At 35.8% G+C, this 20,369-nt stretch overlaps 1 protein-coding gene across 2 annotated transcripts in view; it reads left to right on the top strand.

Moving 5' to 3' along the window:
- NUDCD1 (NudC domain containing 1) overlaps positions 1 to 19,990 on the top strand; it is a 91,734-nt gene extending 71,744 nt beyond the window's left edge. Inside the window, exons 9-11 of one of the 2 annotated variants that reach the window (XM_023224994.1) lie at positions 4,232 to 4,391; positions 6,712 to 6,862; positions 19,787 to 19,990. In XM_023224994.1, the coding sequence (XP_023080762.1) occupies positions 4,232 to 4,391; positions 6,712 to 6,862; positions 19,787 to 19,874 (399 nt within the window). In that variant the 3' untranslated portion in view covers positions 19,875 to 19,990. Of the gene's footprint in view, positions 1 to 4,231; positions 4,392 to 6,711; positions 9,107 to 19,786 lie in introns of those variants that run through there. The other variant, XM_023224987.1, reaches the window with a different exon arrangement.
- The last annotated feature ends 379 nt before the right edge of the window (positions 19,991 to 20,369 follow it).

The following is a 20,369-nucleotide window of genomic DNA, read 5'->3' as shown; positions in this document are numbered from 1 at the left end:
CTTTGGATTTTAAACTTTAAGGTGCTTGGTTTTGAGTATATGTCAAAAATCCAAATCTTATTTGAACCATGATTTTGTCCCTTTTCAGGGGCAGATCCATTTACTGAGGAATATGTGCATTATAGGAAGTTACAAAATTGAAAGCAATAAGCATACATTTGTAACCACTGATAAAAATAGAGTTTATTTGACAAAATGACAAGTAGAACAATGAATTCTGTATTTCTTATTTTTGAAATGGTGCAAGAGTATAGAAATTTTCCTCCAGTATACTGGGATTAAGTCAGAATAACTATGTTATTTTTATAGCTGTTTACACATTTCTGAGACATAAAATTGTGTAAGAACTGTGAGCTACAGGACTATTGCTTGAAAGCTGCTGTACTTTCCTGTTAGTGTTACTCATCTCATTCTTAAAATTTGAAATACCATTAATATACAAGACAAAATATTTTAAGAATGCTGGAAGGGTAATAATTAACATTAATACTTATTAAGGGCTTTCCTAGACAGGTAATAATCAACATGAACACTTATTAAGTTCTTTCTAAGTGCCAAGCTTTGAAATATATTGTTTACTCATCATAACAATTGTGAAGTGAGTAGTAGTATTACCGTATTTATAGGGTGAATAAAATGGTTTAAATATCCTACCCAAAGTGATAGCTATCACCCTCAAAGAGCATATAAGTGAAATGAAGAGACAGACTCTATGGGAAAGGTATAAATAACTAGTTGCGATACATGATTTCTTTTTATTAGCATTAGGGAAAACTTCTTGGAGGAGAAGATGCCATTTGCATATGGCATAACGTATATAATGGACAGGATATGCAATGGGTTAAAAAAAAAACATAAATAAAGGAATGGGGAAATAAGGGAGACAGTTTTGTAAATTGCGATCCAGTTTTCCTAAATGTTATGTTTTAAGGAAAGTAATAGTGAATATTGAAAAGTATGCTGGGGTCAGTTGTTGAAAAGCTTTCAAAATGCCATTTAAGGCAATTTGGACTTTTTTTTTTTCAAACATTGGAAAGGTATAGAGGGAAATTGTTGAGAAACTAAGATTTGTGTAAGTGAGAACTAAAAGGCACAGAGAACTATATACTAAGTCTAGAAGCTCTTGACCCTAATTACCCTCTGTTAGGTTAAGAACCTAATTATGAGATTTTTGCCTTACAGAATCTTCAGCCAGTTATTCTAACTATAAAATAGATAAGTCCCAAATCTAAAGATAGATTAGCCTTGGTGAATATATTACAAAAATAATCACTTTTTACATAACATTCATTAAAAAAAAAAATTTTCTCTACAATATGGAGAAAAAAAGGCTGACTTCTAGTTCTCAGGAAGAATTAGCGTTGTGAGATGGGTGGTATGTTAGGTTGCTGCAACAAATTGCTACAAGTTTAGTGGTTGAAAACAACACAGATTTATTCTCTTACAGTTTGGGAGGTCAGAAGTCCTAAAATGATTTGTAGGGACTACATTCATTCTGGAGGCTCTAGGGAAGAATCCATTTCCTTGCCTTTTCTAACTTCTGGAGGCTGCCTCCATTACTTGGCTTATGGCCCCATCCTCCATCTTCAAAACCAGCAGTATATCATCTTATAATCTCTGTGTATCCCCTTGATTTTGTTGTTATCTCACCTTCTGTGTCTGTGGCCCTCCTCCCTCCCTAAGAACGCTTTTTAATACATTGAGCCCACCCACATATTCCAGGATAATCTCTCCATCCCAGGACCTTGAACTTAATCACATCTACAAAGTCCCTTTTGCCATAGGTAACTTATTCACAGGTTCCAAGGGGTTTAGATGTGGACATCTTTGGAGGACATTATTCAGCCTGCCACAGGTGGTATGTAAAAATATTAATCTAATATAAGTAATTTGATAGGAGTCACATACATGATGCTGAGGTTCTCAGAATTCAAGCGGCTCATATAACCATGAGAGTGGGAGAATTCTGGGAGCAACTGATGGTTGAATTGAGTCTTAGAGGATAAGTGGGAATCTTATCAGGTTAAAAAATACAAGGAGTCCAAACAGAATGCCATGTCAAAGGTATGGCAAAGACAAACTGTATGAAATTGCTAGTTTCATAATTAACAGCACTTGACACAATCGCCGTAATGGAAATACGTGTAAAGTAAGTGGCTGCTGAAGTGAAGAAACATCTAAGTCAGAGTGAGGGACTCATAATAAGGCACCTACCTTCATTCTCATCCTCTTATTTTCATCATTGATCTCTCTTGGTGGTCAGCTTTCACTTGGTGGCTCAAGGTCCTCTGTTCTTTTCTCACTGCTGTCTGTTCAAGTATGGATGGACCAGAGATCATTCAATTATATCAATCGTCATAATATTCAGTACATTCTTTAGGCACTTGGCTCATGAAAGTAGATGTGTTTTTGTGAAAATATTATTTCAACTTATATTTTATTTTAGCTGTTATTTTTCTTCTGTGAAAGCCCTTGGTTTAAAAAAAAAAATAGACTGTCAGAGTTGGAGTGCAGGGAAGACAGCTGAAGCAGTGTAAGGTCCATCAAACCTTATAATAACAAGAGGCCAGTTAGGTAGTGGTGACTCTGAAAATAAACCTCATCTATCCACTGATCATCAGGTGTAAGGAAAGAAAAGAAATAGTCTGTGGTCTCTGTGTGCTGGCATTCTCCCCTTATTTTGTAGAGAGCTAGCACTGGCTCTACTCAAAAGCCCTATTTCCCTGGCATTGTTGGGGGAGCAGAAGGTGGGTTGCTCTGACACTGTATTCTCCTGTGATCAGTAGCTTGTGTTGTCACAGCTTTACCAATAATAGGTCTTCTTGCTGGAGAGCCACTTCACAGCTTTCCCTATTGAATTCAGGTCAGGTCTCCACTTCTTACTTTAACCCAACATTTTACTGTTCTCCAGTACGCTTACAAACTCCTAGAATCAATTCAGTATTTATTAAATACTGCGCGTATTTTATATTTTCTACATTTGATGTGATTTTCGTTGGAGTTCTGTTTCATATTTTCAACTCTGATAATAACATTTCTCATAAAGAAGACTATCCTTACAACATATCTTCATTTAGAAAAAGTATTTCTATAAATGAAATTCAGTAAGTTTCAATTTGATAATTTTGTATTAAAATGAATTTCTGTAGGCATCAATATTGCAATAACAATTACTGATGTTACAGTAACAAATGTTGACATTGACATATTGACATTGATACCTTAATTAAGCAATATGTTAAAGTAAATTATAAACAGATGTGAGCGTGAATTCCAGCATTGTGATATTTCTCTTGAGCCTAGGACAAGTTACTCAAGCTCTCCAAGCTGTTCTTTCATCCCTTAAATGAAGATAATAATAGCCTTGTGTGTTGTTGAGAAAATTAATATTTATAACATGCCTGGCATGTAGAGTGTGCTCATAAATTCTGGTAGTGTCATTATTCCTAGTGATTATTACAAGTTAGCATTAGTAAACTTCATGTGTATATTCTATGGTTTAAAAATAGTCTGCTTATAAAATCGGTGCTTTATATCAGCAATCCCCAACCTTTTTGCCACCAGGGACCAGTTTTGTGGAAGACAGTTTTTCCATGGGCCTGTGGGAGCTTGGTGGATGGTTTCAGGATGAAACTGTTCCACCTCAGATCATCAGGTATTACTTAGATTCTCATAAGGAGCACACAGCCTAGATCCCTTGCATGTGCATTTCACAATAGTGTTCACGCTGCTGTGAGAATCTAATTCTGCTGCTGATCTGACAGGAGGTGGGGCTCAGGCTGTAATGCTTCCTTGCCTGCTGCTCATCTCCTGCTGTGTGGCCCAGTTCCTAAAAGGCCACTGACTGGTGCCAGTCTGCGGCTCAGTGGCTGGGGACCCCTGCTTTATATCATGTTTTAAACTGTTTACTAACAGGTAAGAGGTAGTATATCGCATGGTGATTAAGAACATATTAGACTCTGGATCCAAATTTCAGCTCCATGACTTATTGCCAGGCTGACCATCAACAAGTTACCTAAATGCCTTGTGCATCACTTTCCTCAGCTTTAAAATGAACATAACAGTAGCAAATTTATCTCAGGGATATTATGAGGAGTCAATCAGATTAAGTATAAAAAAAGTATGAAACAGTTGCTGACACTTAATGCTGGCTGTCAGCTTCTGCCATTGTTATTGTTGTATTATTAATGTGTTGTTGGGTAAAAAAAATTTTTTTTAAATCACTTTTTAGGTAAATCTTGGAAGCAACCAGTACCTTTTCTCTGTCATAGTGGATCCTAAAGAAATGCCCTGCTTCTGTTTACGCCATGATGTTGATGCCCTACTCTGGCAACCACACTCCAGCAAACAAGATGATATGTGGGAGCACATCGCAACTTTCAATGCTTTAGGTATAAAGCAAACTCTTTGACATTTTCCATGAAATCAAAACTACAGTCATCATTCATTTAAAGTTCATTTCTTTTTTTTTTTTTTCTTTTTAATTTGAGCTGTCCTGATTACATTTAGATTGATTTGTGCTATGATTTGTTTTCTTGTACTAGTGGATGAGTGTTAGCACTATTGGAACATTTAGACTAATCTGTTTTTATGCTTATACAGAAGATCAACACAGAATAGAAATGAAAGTGATTATCTAACCATTTGAATTATTCTAATAAGTCATTTGCTTTTTCTAATTCTGTAAGCCATATAATACTGGAGCTGAATAAGGAGCTTGGTAATACCCTACATGGAACTTGTATTCAAGTTTCTTCAGAGTAATCTTCAAAAACATCATAGAATTCCCCTAAGGTGTAATGCCCATTAGGAGACATCTTTTGTCAAAATTAAGACAAAAGAGAGCCATTATAATGAAAACACTTATGGAAAGCGGTGATAAGCAGAAATTAAATTTATTTGGTAGGATAAAAGGAAAAAAATCAGTTTTAAAATTAGGGCTTGAAAATGTTTAAACTACTTAATTGTAGATGTATGCAATCATTGATTTTCTGTCAAAATGCATTAGTATTGACAGAAATTTTTTATGTGAATTAGCCACAGTTATTGCTTTATTGAAAGGTTATTTTAAACTGGCAGCAAGAAGTGAAAGTATGTATTTTGATGGCTATATATGCACAACCCTAATAGTAGAAGAAATTTATTAATTATCCGTTATAGTTAATAATATAGGCTGCTAAACTGGTTCAGACACCAAATGGATTTTTGTGACCTGAAGTACAAAGTTTGGTTGACTAACCATATAATTTTTAGCCTCCCTACTATAATGCTATTTTTTAATTATCTATACTTTAGTCAGAAGAAAGCTCTATCATATTATCTTTAGATGCTCAGATCTTCTATTTGTATCCCCAGATCCCCTATTATAGAGGACGTCTATGCTTAATTCTAAATTAAATCAACGTTACATTAGATATGTACTCTTGAAATATATACACTATTCTGTCAAGGTTAGCCTGGATAGCTACTTTAAACTATTTAAATAGGTATCTAAATCTTCACTTTTCCCACTTCAAACCCTGCTTAATTAAAAACAGTATTGATCTGCATGTGCTCAGTAGTTCCTTTGCTTATTCATTGTTTGATGAGATCTCAATTTTAATTAGTGTTTTATTTTATTTTATTTTATTTTTTGAGACGGAGTCTCACTCTGTCGCCCAGGCTGGAGTGCAGTGGCACGATCTCCGCTCACTGCAAGCTCCGCCTCCGGGTTCATGCCATTCTCCTGCCTCAGCCTTTGGAGTAGCTGGGACTAGAGGTGCCCGCCACCATGCCCGGCTAATTTTTTTTTGTATTTTTAGTAGAGATGGGGTTTCACCGTGTTAGCCAGGATGGTCTTGATCTCCCGACCTTATGATCCGCCCGCCTTGGCCTCCCAAAGTGCTGGGATTACAGGCGTGAGCCACCGCGCCGGGCCTATATTTTTATTTTACATGATCTTAAATACCTAACATGTGCTAACCATGTCACAATCTGAAAATCATAATTTATATTTCGGAACATAAATGTTATTTTAATCCAAAAAGATACTTTTTAAATGGGTACATGAATTAAGATAAGATTAAGGTTTTTTTCAGTTTAGAGACTTGAAATTATTTTTTAGGTTATAGTGGTCAACATTCTACTTCTGGGGGCTAAAAGTACAACAAAATCCGGTTACAGTGTTGGTATTGTTATGTAAAAATATCACTAACATTTTAGGGATAATAAGAGAATGCATCATGAATACTAGTACATTCAGGAATACATTATGAACAGAAACCTAAAATAACTTTTTGATGGTATCCTATACACATTTTCCAGTTTATTTCAGAGGAAAAAAATGATTCTGTGATGCCATATCCGTAATTCATGAAGCTAAATATTAAATTGGCACTTAAAGATATTTTGTCATGTATTTAGTGTTTTAGATTTTAGAATTTTAGTGTTCAAATTCATGGAAATTAAATGAAACTATATTATGCTTTTCTTGAAGAGAGAAAGCCGTATCTGTTTTGTTCCTTAAGAATTAAAGTTATATTTTTGTACCAGTTGGGAGAGACTGATTGTGGCTAATCACTAATGATTCAGAATTATATACCTTATGGTATATATTTTACTTGGGCATTTTAATTTATAATAAACATTGCAAAATATTAAATGTTAAATCATGATTTTTCCCCTTCTGTTTAATATATAGTTTTTCTTTTGTTTGTCTCATATTCTTGGCAGGCTATGTCCAAGCATCAAAGAGAGACAAAAAATTTTTTGCCTGTGCTCCAAATTACTCCTATGCAGCCCTTTGTGAGTGCCTTCGTCGAGTATTCATCTATCGTCAGCCTGCTCCCATGTCCACTGTACTTTACAACAGAAAGGAAGGCAGGCAAGTAGGACAGGTTGCTAAGCAGCAAGTAGCAAGCCTGGAAACCAATGATCCTATTTTAGGATTTCAGGCAACAAATGAGAGATTATTTGTTCTTACTACCAGAAACCTCTTTTTAATAAAAGTCAATACAGAGAATTAATTATTCTAACATACTGGCTTCTTTGTACTGGAAAAGTTTTCAGTGGTACCTGGAGGTCTGGACAATATACTATAACCTCTTAAGTTTTAATGTGCTAAATATATCTTGTATGATTTTTTATTTTTTAAATAACATTGGAAATATATTCAAGAGATTATGATTCTCTAAAGCTATGGAATGAAACTGCAGATTTAGAGAACATTGGCTTCTGTAAAAAAAAAAAAAAGGTAAAGATAGTACTAGCAAGTATACTTTTTAAAATAGGCTAGAATCTCATGTTTTATATGAAAGATGTACAATTCAGTGTTTAAAAATAAAAATATTGTGTACTCTGTTCATTGATAAGTTGCTACAGTCTATACCTATAAAATGTACAGGATAATAGTTAAATGTTGAGTATTGTACATATGTATTTAAATGGATTGAATAACTGAATCTACATGGAGGGAGAAATGTTAAGAGGACAGCAGGCCTAATATTTTTTAAGTTTACTGAGAGACCTCAATTATTATTTTCAAATTAAGTATAGCTTTATGTAACTTTCAGCCAGTTGCTCTGCCACAGACATAGACAGAGAGAGATAAGATTTCACATTATCCATCACCATGAAACAAACCACACCAAAACTCAGTGGTTTAAAATAAGGACATTTATTATTTTTCACAATTCAGTGAGTTGGCTGTCTCTGCTCTACAGGGCCTCTCAGCCTCCAGTAGGCTAGACGGGTGTTCTTTCCATAGTAGAGAAAACATCCTAAGAGAGCAAGCTCCAATATGCAAGAGCTTATCGATCCTGTACATCTATCATATTTACTAATGTTCCCTTGGACAAAGCAAATCACATGGCCAAGTCTAGAATCAGTATGAGGGGACTCCACAAGCTGGCAGATAGCGGGTGGTATGATTCATTGAGGGCCATTGATGGAACAATCTACCACACAAGGACAAATTATAATTTATCCTTGTAGCTCTCTTTATTTTTCTAACAATTTAAACAAAATAATCCTGTTTATATGTTACACTTTTTTGCCACAAATTTTGTTTTTTCAAACTTATCTTTCCAGGTTTGTTTTAGTATATATATACCTGGAAAGTTTTATTACTTTTTATAACATTTCAAGACATGTATCTTATATAAACCTCAAGTTGGATTTTATATTTTAATAAGGAAGTTAAGACCTTAATTTAAGAGGCAGAAGATTAAGATAAGAAATATAAGATAGAAAATATTTGTTGCTAACGTATCTTTTGCCTGTCTGGGCAATTATTTGACTCAACTAAATTTTAATGAATGAATGTTTAAGAGACAGAGAGGAGGAAAAGAGATGAGGATTACATACATGTTCTAAACCCTTTGTCAGAATGCAGTTTCCTAGAGAGTATTGGGGTGCTAGGTAAAAAGTTAGGAAAGGTCCTGAGGACTGGTATTGACAATTGGAGTCCTAATAGTACTCTATTAGTATTAGGAAAGAGAGACTAGGTACCAAACGTCATGAGATCATAGACATAGAAAACTGTATAGTAACCAAAAACCAAACAGTAATATTTCCAGAACTTTTTAGTATTGTTGTAAAACTTCATGAAACAAAAGACCATTTAAATAGTGAATTATTAAAAATCTTTATTATGGGAAAGTAGATCTAAATTTTCTCTAAAATTTTCCCCAGAGATAATAAATATCTTCTTAGGGAATGTAAGAAAAATGTATAATAAAAATGTGGTGCTTAATTAACCATGACTATATATTGCAAATATTAGTAATCAATATTCTTTGTGCATGTGATTTTTTTGCATGATTAATGTTGAATTGAAAGCTCTCGGGATAATTAATCCGAAATATTGTTGCATGTTGACGTATTTTAAAAGATGAATAGGCCTAGAGCAGTGATTTCAAGCTATTTTCTTGAAATGCTTCAGGGATTCCATAAACATTTAACTCAGCTTAAACAATATTCTAAGGTACATACACTTAGAACATTGAGGTATATACTACAAGTGCTAAGAATGTAGTACCTTGTATTTTTGTTGATTTTTATCATGTTATAAATAGAAATTTATAAAATGTGTATGATAGTAATAAAGTAGTATTTTATGTGTTTTGCATATAAGAGTCATTTAACAATATTTGCTCTTTTAACACATTGAAGCATCAACTAGTTACCTTAGCATGATTTTTTCAGTATTAAGGATAATGTATTACTAAGGATAAAGAGACAATTTACATTCTAATTATTTTCAGGTAAAATTTCTTTTTAGGGAAAAAAAGAGGAGAGGGTAGCATAGAGTGTGGCTGCTTTCTTGCTAAAGAAGTCTGATCAAAGCTGGAACCTTGGAGACTACCCACAAGAGTCAGGTAGAGGAGTTGCCAATGGGAAGAGTTAGAAGAAGGAATCAGTGTCAAGAAATTAGGAATGGTTAACAGTGTTAAAAATTAATACTCTTAAAGTACATTCATCACATTTCTACATAAAAGGGGAATGACTGTACAGAACAAGTTAAACTATCATTACACAGGAATTTCAAACATTTTGTGTTATTAACTATAGGAAAGAACAAATGGTAAGTTTATGTATGGCAAGTCATATAAGGCAAAACTTTTACTCATCACTTATTATTACTGGAAGAATATTCTAGTTACTTCTTAGTAGTAAATGTGTCTTACTGAACAGGTAATAATAGTTGAGCTGGTAAAAAAAAAAAAATAGGCCTAATGATGGAGGTATAGAAGTAATAAAACAAAGAGAAGGAAGGCCTTCTAGAATTGGTAAGAAAGAATAAATGCACAAAAAGAGCCAAGGTAAAAGGTACCCAACCGGATATCAAGATATATCATGATATCATGAAGCAGTAAAAAGTGGTGGCATCATTGCATTAGTAAACAAAATAGACAAACATTTAATCATCCTATACTTACAAGAAGAAAATATCTATATTCTCAAGGTTGAGAAGGCTTCTTAAGATCCAGAAGGCAGAAATAGAAAGGATCGATGAATTTGATCATTACAAAATGTGAAATTTCTTTATGACCTACTTTTGGTAAAAGATAAAGCAACAGACTGAGAAAAGATGTGACTCATGCATAATACATGAATATTAAAATCTAGAACAAAGAACTATCATTTAATAAAAAAGCAAACAAATTATACAAAAGGAAAGCAGACAAAAGATATGAACAGTTAATTCACAGAAAAGAAAATAAAGATGGTCAGTAAAGCTACAGTAATCAAGACAATGTGGTATTGGCACCAATTTTGACAAATAGATCCATAGATCAGAATAAAGAGTCCGGTTAGAGACTCAGACACATATGGTCAGTTAATTTTAGTCAGAGATATTTCAATGAAGAGGTAATACAAAATGCAGAGATAATTTTATGGAGAAAAGATATCTTTTCAACAAGTGGAGCAAAAACAGTTGGGTATTCATTTTTGCCTTTATCATAGCCTAAATAGTGGCCACCCAAAGATACCCAGTTTCAATCCCTGGAACATAAAAATATAACCTTATGAAGACAAAGAGTCTTTGCTGAAGTGATTACAATGAGGATCTTTACATGGAAAAATTTTCCTGAATTATCTGGGGTGGACCCTAAATCTGTGTCCCTTATAAGAGAGAGGCAGAGTGTGGTTACAAGCACAAAGAGGAGAAGAAGCTTATGTGAAGATGGAGTTTAAAAGGCCACAAGCCGAGGAATGCTAGAGCATGCTGGCAGCCACCAGAAGCTGGAAGAAGCAAGGAATAGGTTCTCCCTCAGAGCCTCTGGATGGTGAATGGCCCTGCTGACACCTTGAGTTTGGTCTTCTGGCCTCAGAACTGTGACAGAATGCATTACCACCAAATTTGTGGTAATTTCATTACAGCAGCCATAGGAAACTAACACAGCCTTGTATCAGAATTCACTTAAAATGGATCATGGACCTAAATGTAAAACCTGAAACTGTGAAACTTCTAGCAGATAACATAAAGGAAAAATTTTGTAAGGCTGGGTTAGGCAAAGATTTCTTGCATATGACACCAAAAGAGAAAACTGATAAATCATACTTCATCAAAATTAAGAAATTATGTTCTTAGAAAGGCAGTGTTGTGACAATGAAAAGCCACAGACTTGGAGAAAACATTTACAAATCACTGTTTGATAAAGGACTAGTATCCAGAATGTATAAAGAACCCTCAGAACTCAATAATAAAATAATCAAATACATAAATTTTTTATTGGGCCAAAATATTGAACAGATACATCATACAAGATGAATGGCAAGTAAGCATGTGAAAAGGCACTCAACTTTATTAGTCACTGGGAATGTGCAGATTGAAAGCACAATGTGATATTACTACATAGCTGTTGAAATCCTTTAATTGAAGACTGACCATACCAGATGTTGGCAAACATATGGAACAAATGGAGCTCTCAGACACTGCTGTTTGGAATGTAAAATGGTAGAATCACTTTTGAAAAGAGTTTAGTGGTTTTCTAAATGTTAAACATGCATCTTCCATGTGACCCAGCCGTTCTACTTACCCATTCTTTTACCTAAGAAAAATGGAAGTATATGTCTATTCAAAGATTTGAACAGAGCAACAGCATTCATAGCAGTCAAACCTCAGAATAAGTCAAATATCCATCAACAGATGAAGGGCTAAATACATTGTGCTATGTCCATGCAATGGATTATTACTCAGCAATAAAAAGTATCAATATAACCAACATAGATGAATTGCAAATTAATTATGCTGAGTGAAGCCAGAGTACATACTGTATGCTTCAACTCAAAATTCTAGAAAGTGCAAACACATAGAAAATAGATTAATGATTGCCTGAGTGGGAGAGATTTGAAAGATTATAAATGGGCAGAGAAAAATTTTAGGTAAAGAGATATCTTCATTATGTTAATTGTCGTAGTTCGTGAGTGTATACACAAGTTAAATTTTATTAAGAAGTATACCTTAAGCATTCTGTTTTGCACATCAGCTCCTCAATAATGCTTTTTAAATTTTTTTAAAGATTATTGAATCTTACCAAAATTTTCTTACTGATTTAATTTCTGCTCTTTAATTTTTTTTCTTGTATTGCAATGGCATTTTAGTGCATGTTTCCTATATTACAGGGATCAGCATCCCTTCCCTTTTATCTTGGAAGTATACCCATTCCCCTTATTTTGGAAGTGTACTATAATTTCTTTCTAAGCCCATATATTTGTGTGTTACTGACTCCGTCCTTGGCATCGTGTACAGAGAACATTATTAAGACTAAACCAATCAGTACTTTTGAGAATGCAGAATCGCTGGTCACGGTGACTGGTTCATAAATGGGCACTTGACCCATTTAGAAACAGTGATTCAGAGTGAGAATTTGCAGTGATTTCTGGGACAAAGCCTTGCCACTGGATGTAAGAATAAAAGGATATAAACAAAACCACATTTGTCACTGCAATAAGATGAGAGCTTCTCAAAATAGGGAGCCAGCAAAGGATGGCACTAAGAGACTGAGAAAATGGACCTTGATAATGTCATCTAGTCCTACCAAGCAGTTCTTAAAACTAGCTCTTCTTAGAATTTTGGATAATGGGAGTCATTAAGTTTTCTTTTTCCCTAAGTCAGTTTAGGTCAGATTTTCTGTTACTTGTACTCAGAAAAGGCCTGATTCCATGGTGGAAAATTCTTTTAATGTATGACTATACTCTTCACAGTGAGACTTTATTCTAGATTTTTATATCAGTCTATGGATGAGAATTATTGATATTTTAATCCACATAGGAGTTCAATAGATATGTTACAAATGATTTTTAAATGGGGAAATCTTTTTCGCTTTAAAATAGTTTAGCAACTCCTCAAAAATGTATATTAATGAAAAGAAATTTAGAATCTGTTTTTTTGGTACCAGGGAGGGAAGACAAAAGTAAATGTATGAGATCTTTCAATCCTGAAGCCGTGTTTTCTGACTTCACATTTTTTACATGCACCCAGTCTACAAATTTTTTACTCCAACAGGAAAAAAAATCTGTAACATATTACATTTTTAAGCCATTTAAATGTTTTCTACTTCTTGAACTGACGTTTTTTTAAGTGTTTGAGATTCACTTTTAATGCTTGCCAAAATATCCAGTATGAATCTCTTAATGCAGGAAAAAATGATATCAGGTGAATATTGAAGAAGATTAAACATACTCTTGACATTAGAATATTGTTCTCGTATCTGCCATCTGTTTTTCACAAAGAAAATGTAGTTTGACCTACAAAATTAGTACAGTCGCTGAAATTTATGGAATGAAGAACTCTCAAAAAACTTCTGAAGTCCTTTACTAAGGAGTAAATAAACATTCTGTGTTTTTCTTTTATCTGCAAATAAACGCTTACTTAGAGGAAAAAGAGAAGGATGAAGATTATCTTAGTGGAGGCAGAAGGTAATATAAGCATAAAGCATACCCCTACGTAGGTTGATATAATAGGAAGTTAATTAGTGGTGCCTCAGGAACCCAGCTGAAATCAGGTGTGAGGAAAAATAACTGAGATTTCAGACAGTATGGAAAGCTGCTTTGTAAGAGTCTGGCAGTTTTTCGAAAGGTTAACAGTTAACAATATAACCCAGCAATTCCTCACGTAGGTATATACCTAAGAGTAATAAAAACCTGTACACACATGTTTATAGTAACATTATTCATAGTAACCAAAAAGTATAAACAACCCAAACAGCCATCAACTGACCAATGAATAAATAAAATGCGGCATATCTGTACAGTGGAATATTATATAGCAATAAATGAAGTACTGACACATACTACAACATGGATAAACCTTGAAAACATTATGCTAAGTGAAAGAAGCCAATCATAATAGGCTACAGATAGTAGGATTCCATTTATATGAAAAGGCAGATCTCGCTGGGCATGGTGGCTCACACCTATAATCCTAGCACTTGGGTAGGCTGAGGAGGGCAGATCATTAGAGACCAGCCTGGGCAGCATGGCAAAAACCCCACTTCTACCACAAAAATAACAAATATTAGCCAGGTATGGTGGCACATAACTAAGGTGGGAGGATCACCTGACCCCAGGAGGTTGAGGCTGAAGTGAGCCGTGATTGCACGACTGCACTCCAGCCTGGGTATCAAAGTGAGACGCTGTCTTTAAAAAAAAAAAAAAAAAAAAAAAAAAACCAACCAGATCTGTAGAGACAAAGTAGATTAGTATTTGCCAAAGGCTTAGGGGCTACAGTGGGGGAGGAATGGAAAGTGACTGCTAATGGATATAGGGCTTATTTTGGGGGTGACAAAAATTGATTGCGGTGATGACTGCACAACTCTGATTATATTAAAAACGCTTGGATTATATGCTTCAATAGGTAAGTTGTTTAACTTGTGGATTCTGTTTCAAGGAAGCCGTGTGGAAACAACAAAAGCATGAGATAAGAGCTTAAAAAAAAAAAAAGACTGAGGTCATCTTCCATGCTAAATATGAATGGGTTTCTAAAAATGTATTAGTATTTTTTCCTTCAACTTTGTTGAAACATCATATTTTTAAAGAAATTTGAATTTTATGGTAGGGAAATTATTCCTACAGTTTTATTAGGGAAACCAGATAAAGTGGTGATTCCCTCTCTTGCCAAAAACTCTCAGAGGAAATACTTTTCCTATAGTATTAGGAGGAGTTATTTGGACAAAACATTTTCTTGATTTTTGTTTTTGTTACTCTGATATTTACGTGTCATTTAAGACTATGTGAGTCTGTAGGAAATGATTTTAAGCTCTCAGCATTTTTGTTCTTGATAACATGCACAGTCTATGAATACCACAGAAAACACTCCACATATCTGGTTTAGGAGTGCATTCACCAAAATTGCAGTGATCCTAGAAAAATGTATCTGCTGACTTCAGGACCCCTATGAGACATGTACCATCTAAGGGGTTTTAGTGTTGGAGTACATTTTGATATTTAAAGTTTTTCTGAACATGTTATAGTTTAAATTAGCACCTCTGAGTTTATCATTTATACATGTTCCATAATGAATAATTTAAACCAATAATAAAAATTACGAGTCCTTAAATGTCCACAGTCTAGCTGAAAATCATTGCAGTGGGCCTGGGAGAAATATCACAAATTATACTTAGGGATATGAAGCCTGTTAGGGCATTGGAACAGGGGAAAGCATTAGTGAGAATGTTCATGTACTCGAGTTTCTCATGATCTAGAACTTATAATTTTCTTTGTCTTTCTCTTCTTTGCTCCCTCTCTCTTCCTCCCCTTCATCCTTTGTACTCTCATCTCTCCCCCTCCTCCTTTTTCTCTCTCCTCTCCACTTCTCGCTGGCAGCTACTGCCTTGGCAGAGTTTTCCGCCTTCCTTAACCCGGACACTCATCTGCCATATACCTACCAGGAAAGGTCTAAGATACCATCACTAACAGAAAAATAGTGTAACAAGAATGCATTTGACTGCTGATACTTTCAGATCACCTCCTTACTACATAAAGGGCAAAATATACCTATTCATACTTGTGTTAGCATAGAGAATTGTTAGCAGGGAGAATTCTTTGTTACCAACATCACATGGCAAAACCACTGTAAAAAAGTTACTCCTGTAACTGAGGGTGAAGGTCTTAGATAATGAGAGATGCTTGACATGTGAGCAGAGTATGGGGAAGCAGTTTGAAAGAGTAGATTGGGCATCAGAGGGCCAGATCTCATAGTTACCTAGTCGGCTTTATTGCCAATATTACGGTATGTGTGGGAGGAAACTGTATTCAGATTATTTTTGTGCATAATTATGGATGTATATATACATGCACATACATATGTGTATATACATCCATAATTATGCACATAATATATGTGTATGTGTGTGCATATATTTGTATATACATTCATAATTATGCACAACAAAAATCTGCAGTTCAGACCTCCTGGGCTCCTTGTATATATAACTATACAAGGAGTGATATATAACTATAGTTATATAACTATATGTAGTTATATATATCTATATAACTATGTATATATATATAGATATACACGTGTATATATATAATCTGGAACTGAGTCATGTTGAGTATTATAGCTATTGTTTGTGGGAAAATAACCAAAATTTCTTCAAAGACAGTGGCTGTTCCTTCCTTGATTACATATTTCTTTTTTTAGCTGAATAATTGCTTTGTTAGATTTCAGTATGCACATTTTACACATCTTGAAGAGAAAAAAAGACTTCAGATTTTGTAAACAGGAAAAGCAGAATGTTACATGGTCAAAGGAGAGCTCAAAGTGTTTTAAGCTCCTTGTATAAAACACATCAGAAAGTAAAATAATAAAATACAGGCAGTGCTTCCTTGTATTGCATTTCACAGGTATTGCAATTTTTGCAAATTGAAGGTTTTTGGCAACCTTGCATCAAGCAAGTCTTTTGGAACCATTTTTTCAATAACATGTACTCACTTTGTGTCTCTATGTCATATTTGGGTAATTCTCATGATATTTCAAACTTCATTATATGTTATAGTGACTAGTGATTGGTGATCTTTGATGTTTCTTTTTTTTTTTTTTTTTTTTGAGACATAGTTTCACTCTTGTTGCCCAGGCTAGAGTGTAATGGCACGATCTTGGCTCACTGCAACCTCCGCCTCCTGGGTTCAAGCAATTCTCCTGCCTCAGCCTCCCAAGTAGCAGGGATTACAGGCATGCGACACCACACCTGGCTACTTTTGTGTTTTTAGTAGAGACGGAGTTTCTCCATTTTGGTCAGGCTGGTCTTGAACTCCTGATCTCAGATGATCCACCCGCCTTGGCCTCGCAAAGTGCTGGGATTATAGGCATGAGCCACCGCGCCCAGCCCAGTCTTTGATGTTTCTATTCTAATTGTTTTGGGACACCATGAACTGCACCCATATGAGACAGTGAATTTAAGCTATAAAGGCTGTGTATGTTCCGACTGCTCCACTAACTGGTCCTTCTCCGTGATCACTCTTTCTTTCTCTCTTTTCTTTCATTCTTTTTTTTGAGGGGTGGGGGTGCCCTGGAGGGGGAGACAGGGTCTTGCTGTCACCCAGGCTGGAGTGCAGTGGTGTAGTGGTACAATCGCAGCTTCATGGCTCACTGCAGTCTCAACCTCCAGGGCTCGATCTATCCTCCCACCTCAGCCTCCTGAGTATCTAGGACTACAGGCACATGCCACCACTCCTGGCTCATTTTTTTATTTTTTGTAGAGGCAGGTTTCGTGATGTTGCCCAGGCTGATCTTGAACTCTTGGGCTCAAGTGATCTGCCTGCCTCAGCCTCCCAAAGTGCTGGGATTACAGGCATGAGCCACCATGCCCAGCTCATGATCACTACTACTTAACAACTGTATGCTCCTGTGTAACTTTGCTAGTGCAGAGGAGGATCAAAATGTAAACACAAATCTTCAAGGAATTTTGTTTTCTAAAATGAACATGATTTAGGGAGTCAGACTTCCCCCAATCTGACTATGTAAAATGGGGACAATGCTACATTCCTCATAGTTGTTACGAGGGTTATATGTTACATAGCGTGCCCAATTTTTAGTACATGGTGGTTTCCTCAGAGGAGTTTATAATGTCTTAAAGAATATACAAGTGTTAGATCAATGAATTGTAACAGCATGATACTGGGTGTTAAATGAGTTTTTTGCCCTGTAATTGACCATTAAAGCTTACAGAAAGAAGTTTGCTAAGCACCCTACCCTGTGGCGTTGGGTAACCACCCGATATTGAAGGCACCAGGGCTTGCTGAGAGGCCATTGTTCAGTGGAACCTACCGTGATGGTAACATCACTCATACCCCTACTCCCTCCAGATGATTTTAGAGGACTGAGATGAATTTGCCATTTGATGAGGGTGAGAGGAAGTGCCTGAATAGTTTTCTTCTGCCAAGAGATGCTGAGAGATTCTTAGAAAGTTTGGGGATGTTAAGAAGGGTTGACTGCATTTATTTCCTAGTTGGATGTCTGCTTAGCCGTCAGGCTTTCCCACCTATCCAGTGGAGCAGGGTAAAGGGCAGTGTGGACAGACTGTTTGGTAGTGGGGCAACAATGAGGAAGTAGGGTAAGGAACCTGGAATGAGTTCCTTTTGCCTGAGAGGTATGGGGATGGTTTTCTTCATGCCCACAGGTACCAGTGTTGGGGATAAAGACAGTAGATGATACTGGAGCCAGAGGCTCTCCAAGGGCCACCACAGCGTATAAGAATAAAGCACTACATCTGAGGGGAGCTGCAGGTTGCTGCCCTATTGGAGTAAGCTACTCTTTGTGGCTGAGTCTCCCAAAGGTAACTGTCAAAGGCAGAAAGCACAATTCTGAAAGTTTCAGGGATGAGGCAGGGCAGGATGAAGCAGCTAGGTAATCAAGGGTTAGTGATGACAGCAGTAAATTGACAATGGTTGAGCACCTAGCTACTGCATAGGCTACTGCATAGGTTCAAGTCCCAGCTTTGCCATTTACTAACCATAAGATTGGGTGACTTTGTAGCTTCTCTTTGTTTCCTCATCTGTAAAAGGGAGGTAATAATTGTACCTGCTCTATAGAATTATTGTAAGAACTAAATGAGTTCATACGTGGAACAATGTTTGGCACATAGTTAGCACTCAAATGATAGCTTATTAATCAAATTATAATTATTATAAATCTTGAAAAAGATTTCTAATACTTGGACATGCATGTACAAGAAGAGTAATTTAGGGTCTTTGAGATTCTGAGCTTTAGGATAGGGAATGGCTTGTTCACCTTTATATCTACAGGGACTGTCATGTGGTAGATGCTCAATAAATGAACAGATGATAAAGTAATGTTGAAGAATATATCAATTCCAGACAGAAGGAGTATCTTTGGAAAAATAAAGCACAGAAGCAGGAAATTTTAAGCAGGTATATGAAATAGCTTTTACATTTGGCTCGAGCAGGGTTTCTCACACTCAGCCCTATTGACATTTTTGACTGGATAATTCTTGGTTGTCAGAGGTTGTCCTAGGCATTGTGTGACCTTTAGCAGCATCCCGGCCTCTACCTACAAGATACCAGTAGCATACTTCCTCGGTTGTAACCAGGAAATGTCTTCAGACATTGCCAAATGTTCCCTGGGAGGCAAAGTCATCCACAATTGAGAACCCATTGTGATAGAGTATTGGCTTTATGAGAAAGGAGTAGGACAAAATAAGGTTGGAACATTAGATTGAGGCTGTATTGAGTCCAGCCTTAAACAAGCTAAAGATCTCAGAGTTTATCTTGAATACAACAGGGAACTGTGGAAAGTTTTGGGCTAGAGAGTAGTGAAATTAAAGTGGTGCTTAAAAGTGTTCATCTGTAAAAGTCTGCAGACAAAAGAAACATGGTAATAGTCTTTACAGTCAAAAAGAGGACAAATAGACAATAGTAGCAAATAAGCAAAAAGAAGGAAGAAAATACAGTACAGATTTAGCTTTTATCATACATTCAGGATTAGGAACAAGTTATAGAAGGGGAACATTTTCTTTAATTTGGGACATTTTGTGTTGAAAGTTCCAGCCTTTCAAATTTCTTTGAAAATTTTTTGCAAGGTAAGAACAGAGTTCTCCTTTCAAAAACAAAAAACCCTTGAGATCTTGAAACATAAAATAGACAATACGATCTTAAATTTACAGGTTTATCTAAATGACAGGTTGAAATATTTGTCTTAATGTGCAAAGAGCCACAGATACTTCAAAATTCTATTTCCTAATAACAATTACAGCTAATACATGGATAGTAGCTACTATATACCAGCCACTGTTCTAGCACTTATTAACTATTTTTTCAAACTAACCCTATTTTACAGAAGAGGAAACTGGGACACAGAGAAGTTAAGTGATCTGTCTGAATTGCATAGTAAATGGCAGAACCTGGATTTGAACGAAGGCAGCTGAACTCTCAGCCACTTTTAAAACCTGCTTTGTTGGGAGGCCAAGGCGGGTAGATCACGAGGTCAGGAGATCGAGACCATCCTGGCTAACAAGGTGAAACCCCGTCTCTACTAAAAATACAAAAATTACCCCGGGTGGTGGCAGGCGCCGGTAGTCCCAGCTACTCTGGAGGCATGAACCTGGGAGGTGGAGCTTAAAATGAGCCGAGAAGATCGCACCACTGCACTCCAGCCTGAGAGACAGAGCAAGACTCCCATCTCGAAAGAAAAAAAAAAAAAAAACTGCTTTGCACACACAGGTAGTAAATTGTTTACGTACTTTTTGGTAATAGTGGTGATAAATATGTGTCCCAAGTCTCTAGAATTTTAGGCAAATGGAGTTTGGGGCACAAATTTATTTCTCAATTATTGCTTTTCTTTTGCTGTTTGGTTAACTTTTTCTGCAATTATCAGTATTTAGTATCTTCAGAGACAGGTTTTAAGAAAATAAGTAAAAATA

This window comes from Piliocolobus tephrosceles, chromosome 7 (genome assembly GCF_002776525.5).
Source record: "Piliocolobus tephrosceles isolate RC106 chromosome 7, ASM277652v3, whole genome shotgun sequence".
Classification (NCBI taxonomy): Eukaryota; Metazoa; Chordata; class Mammalia; order Primates; family Cercopithecidae; genus Piliocolobus; species Piliocolobus tephrosceles.
Note: the sequence above shows the minus strand (reverse complement) of the source record. Positions and strands in the feature narration are given on the sequence as shown.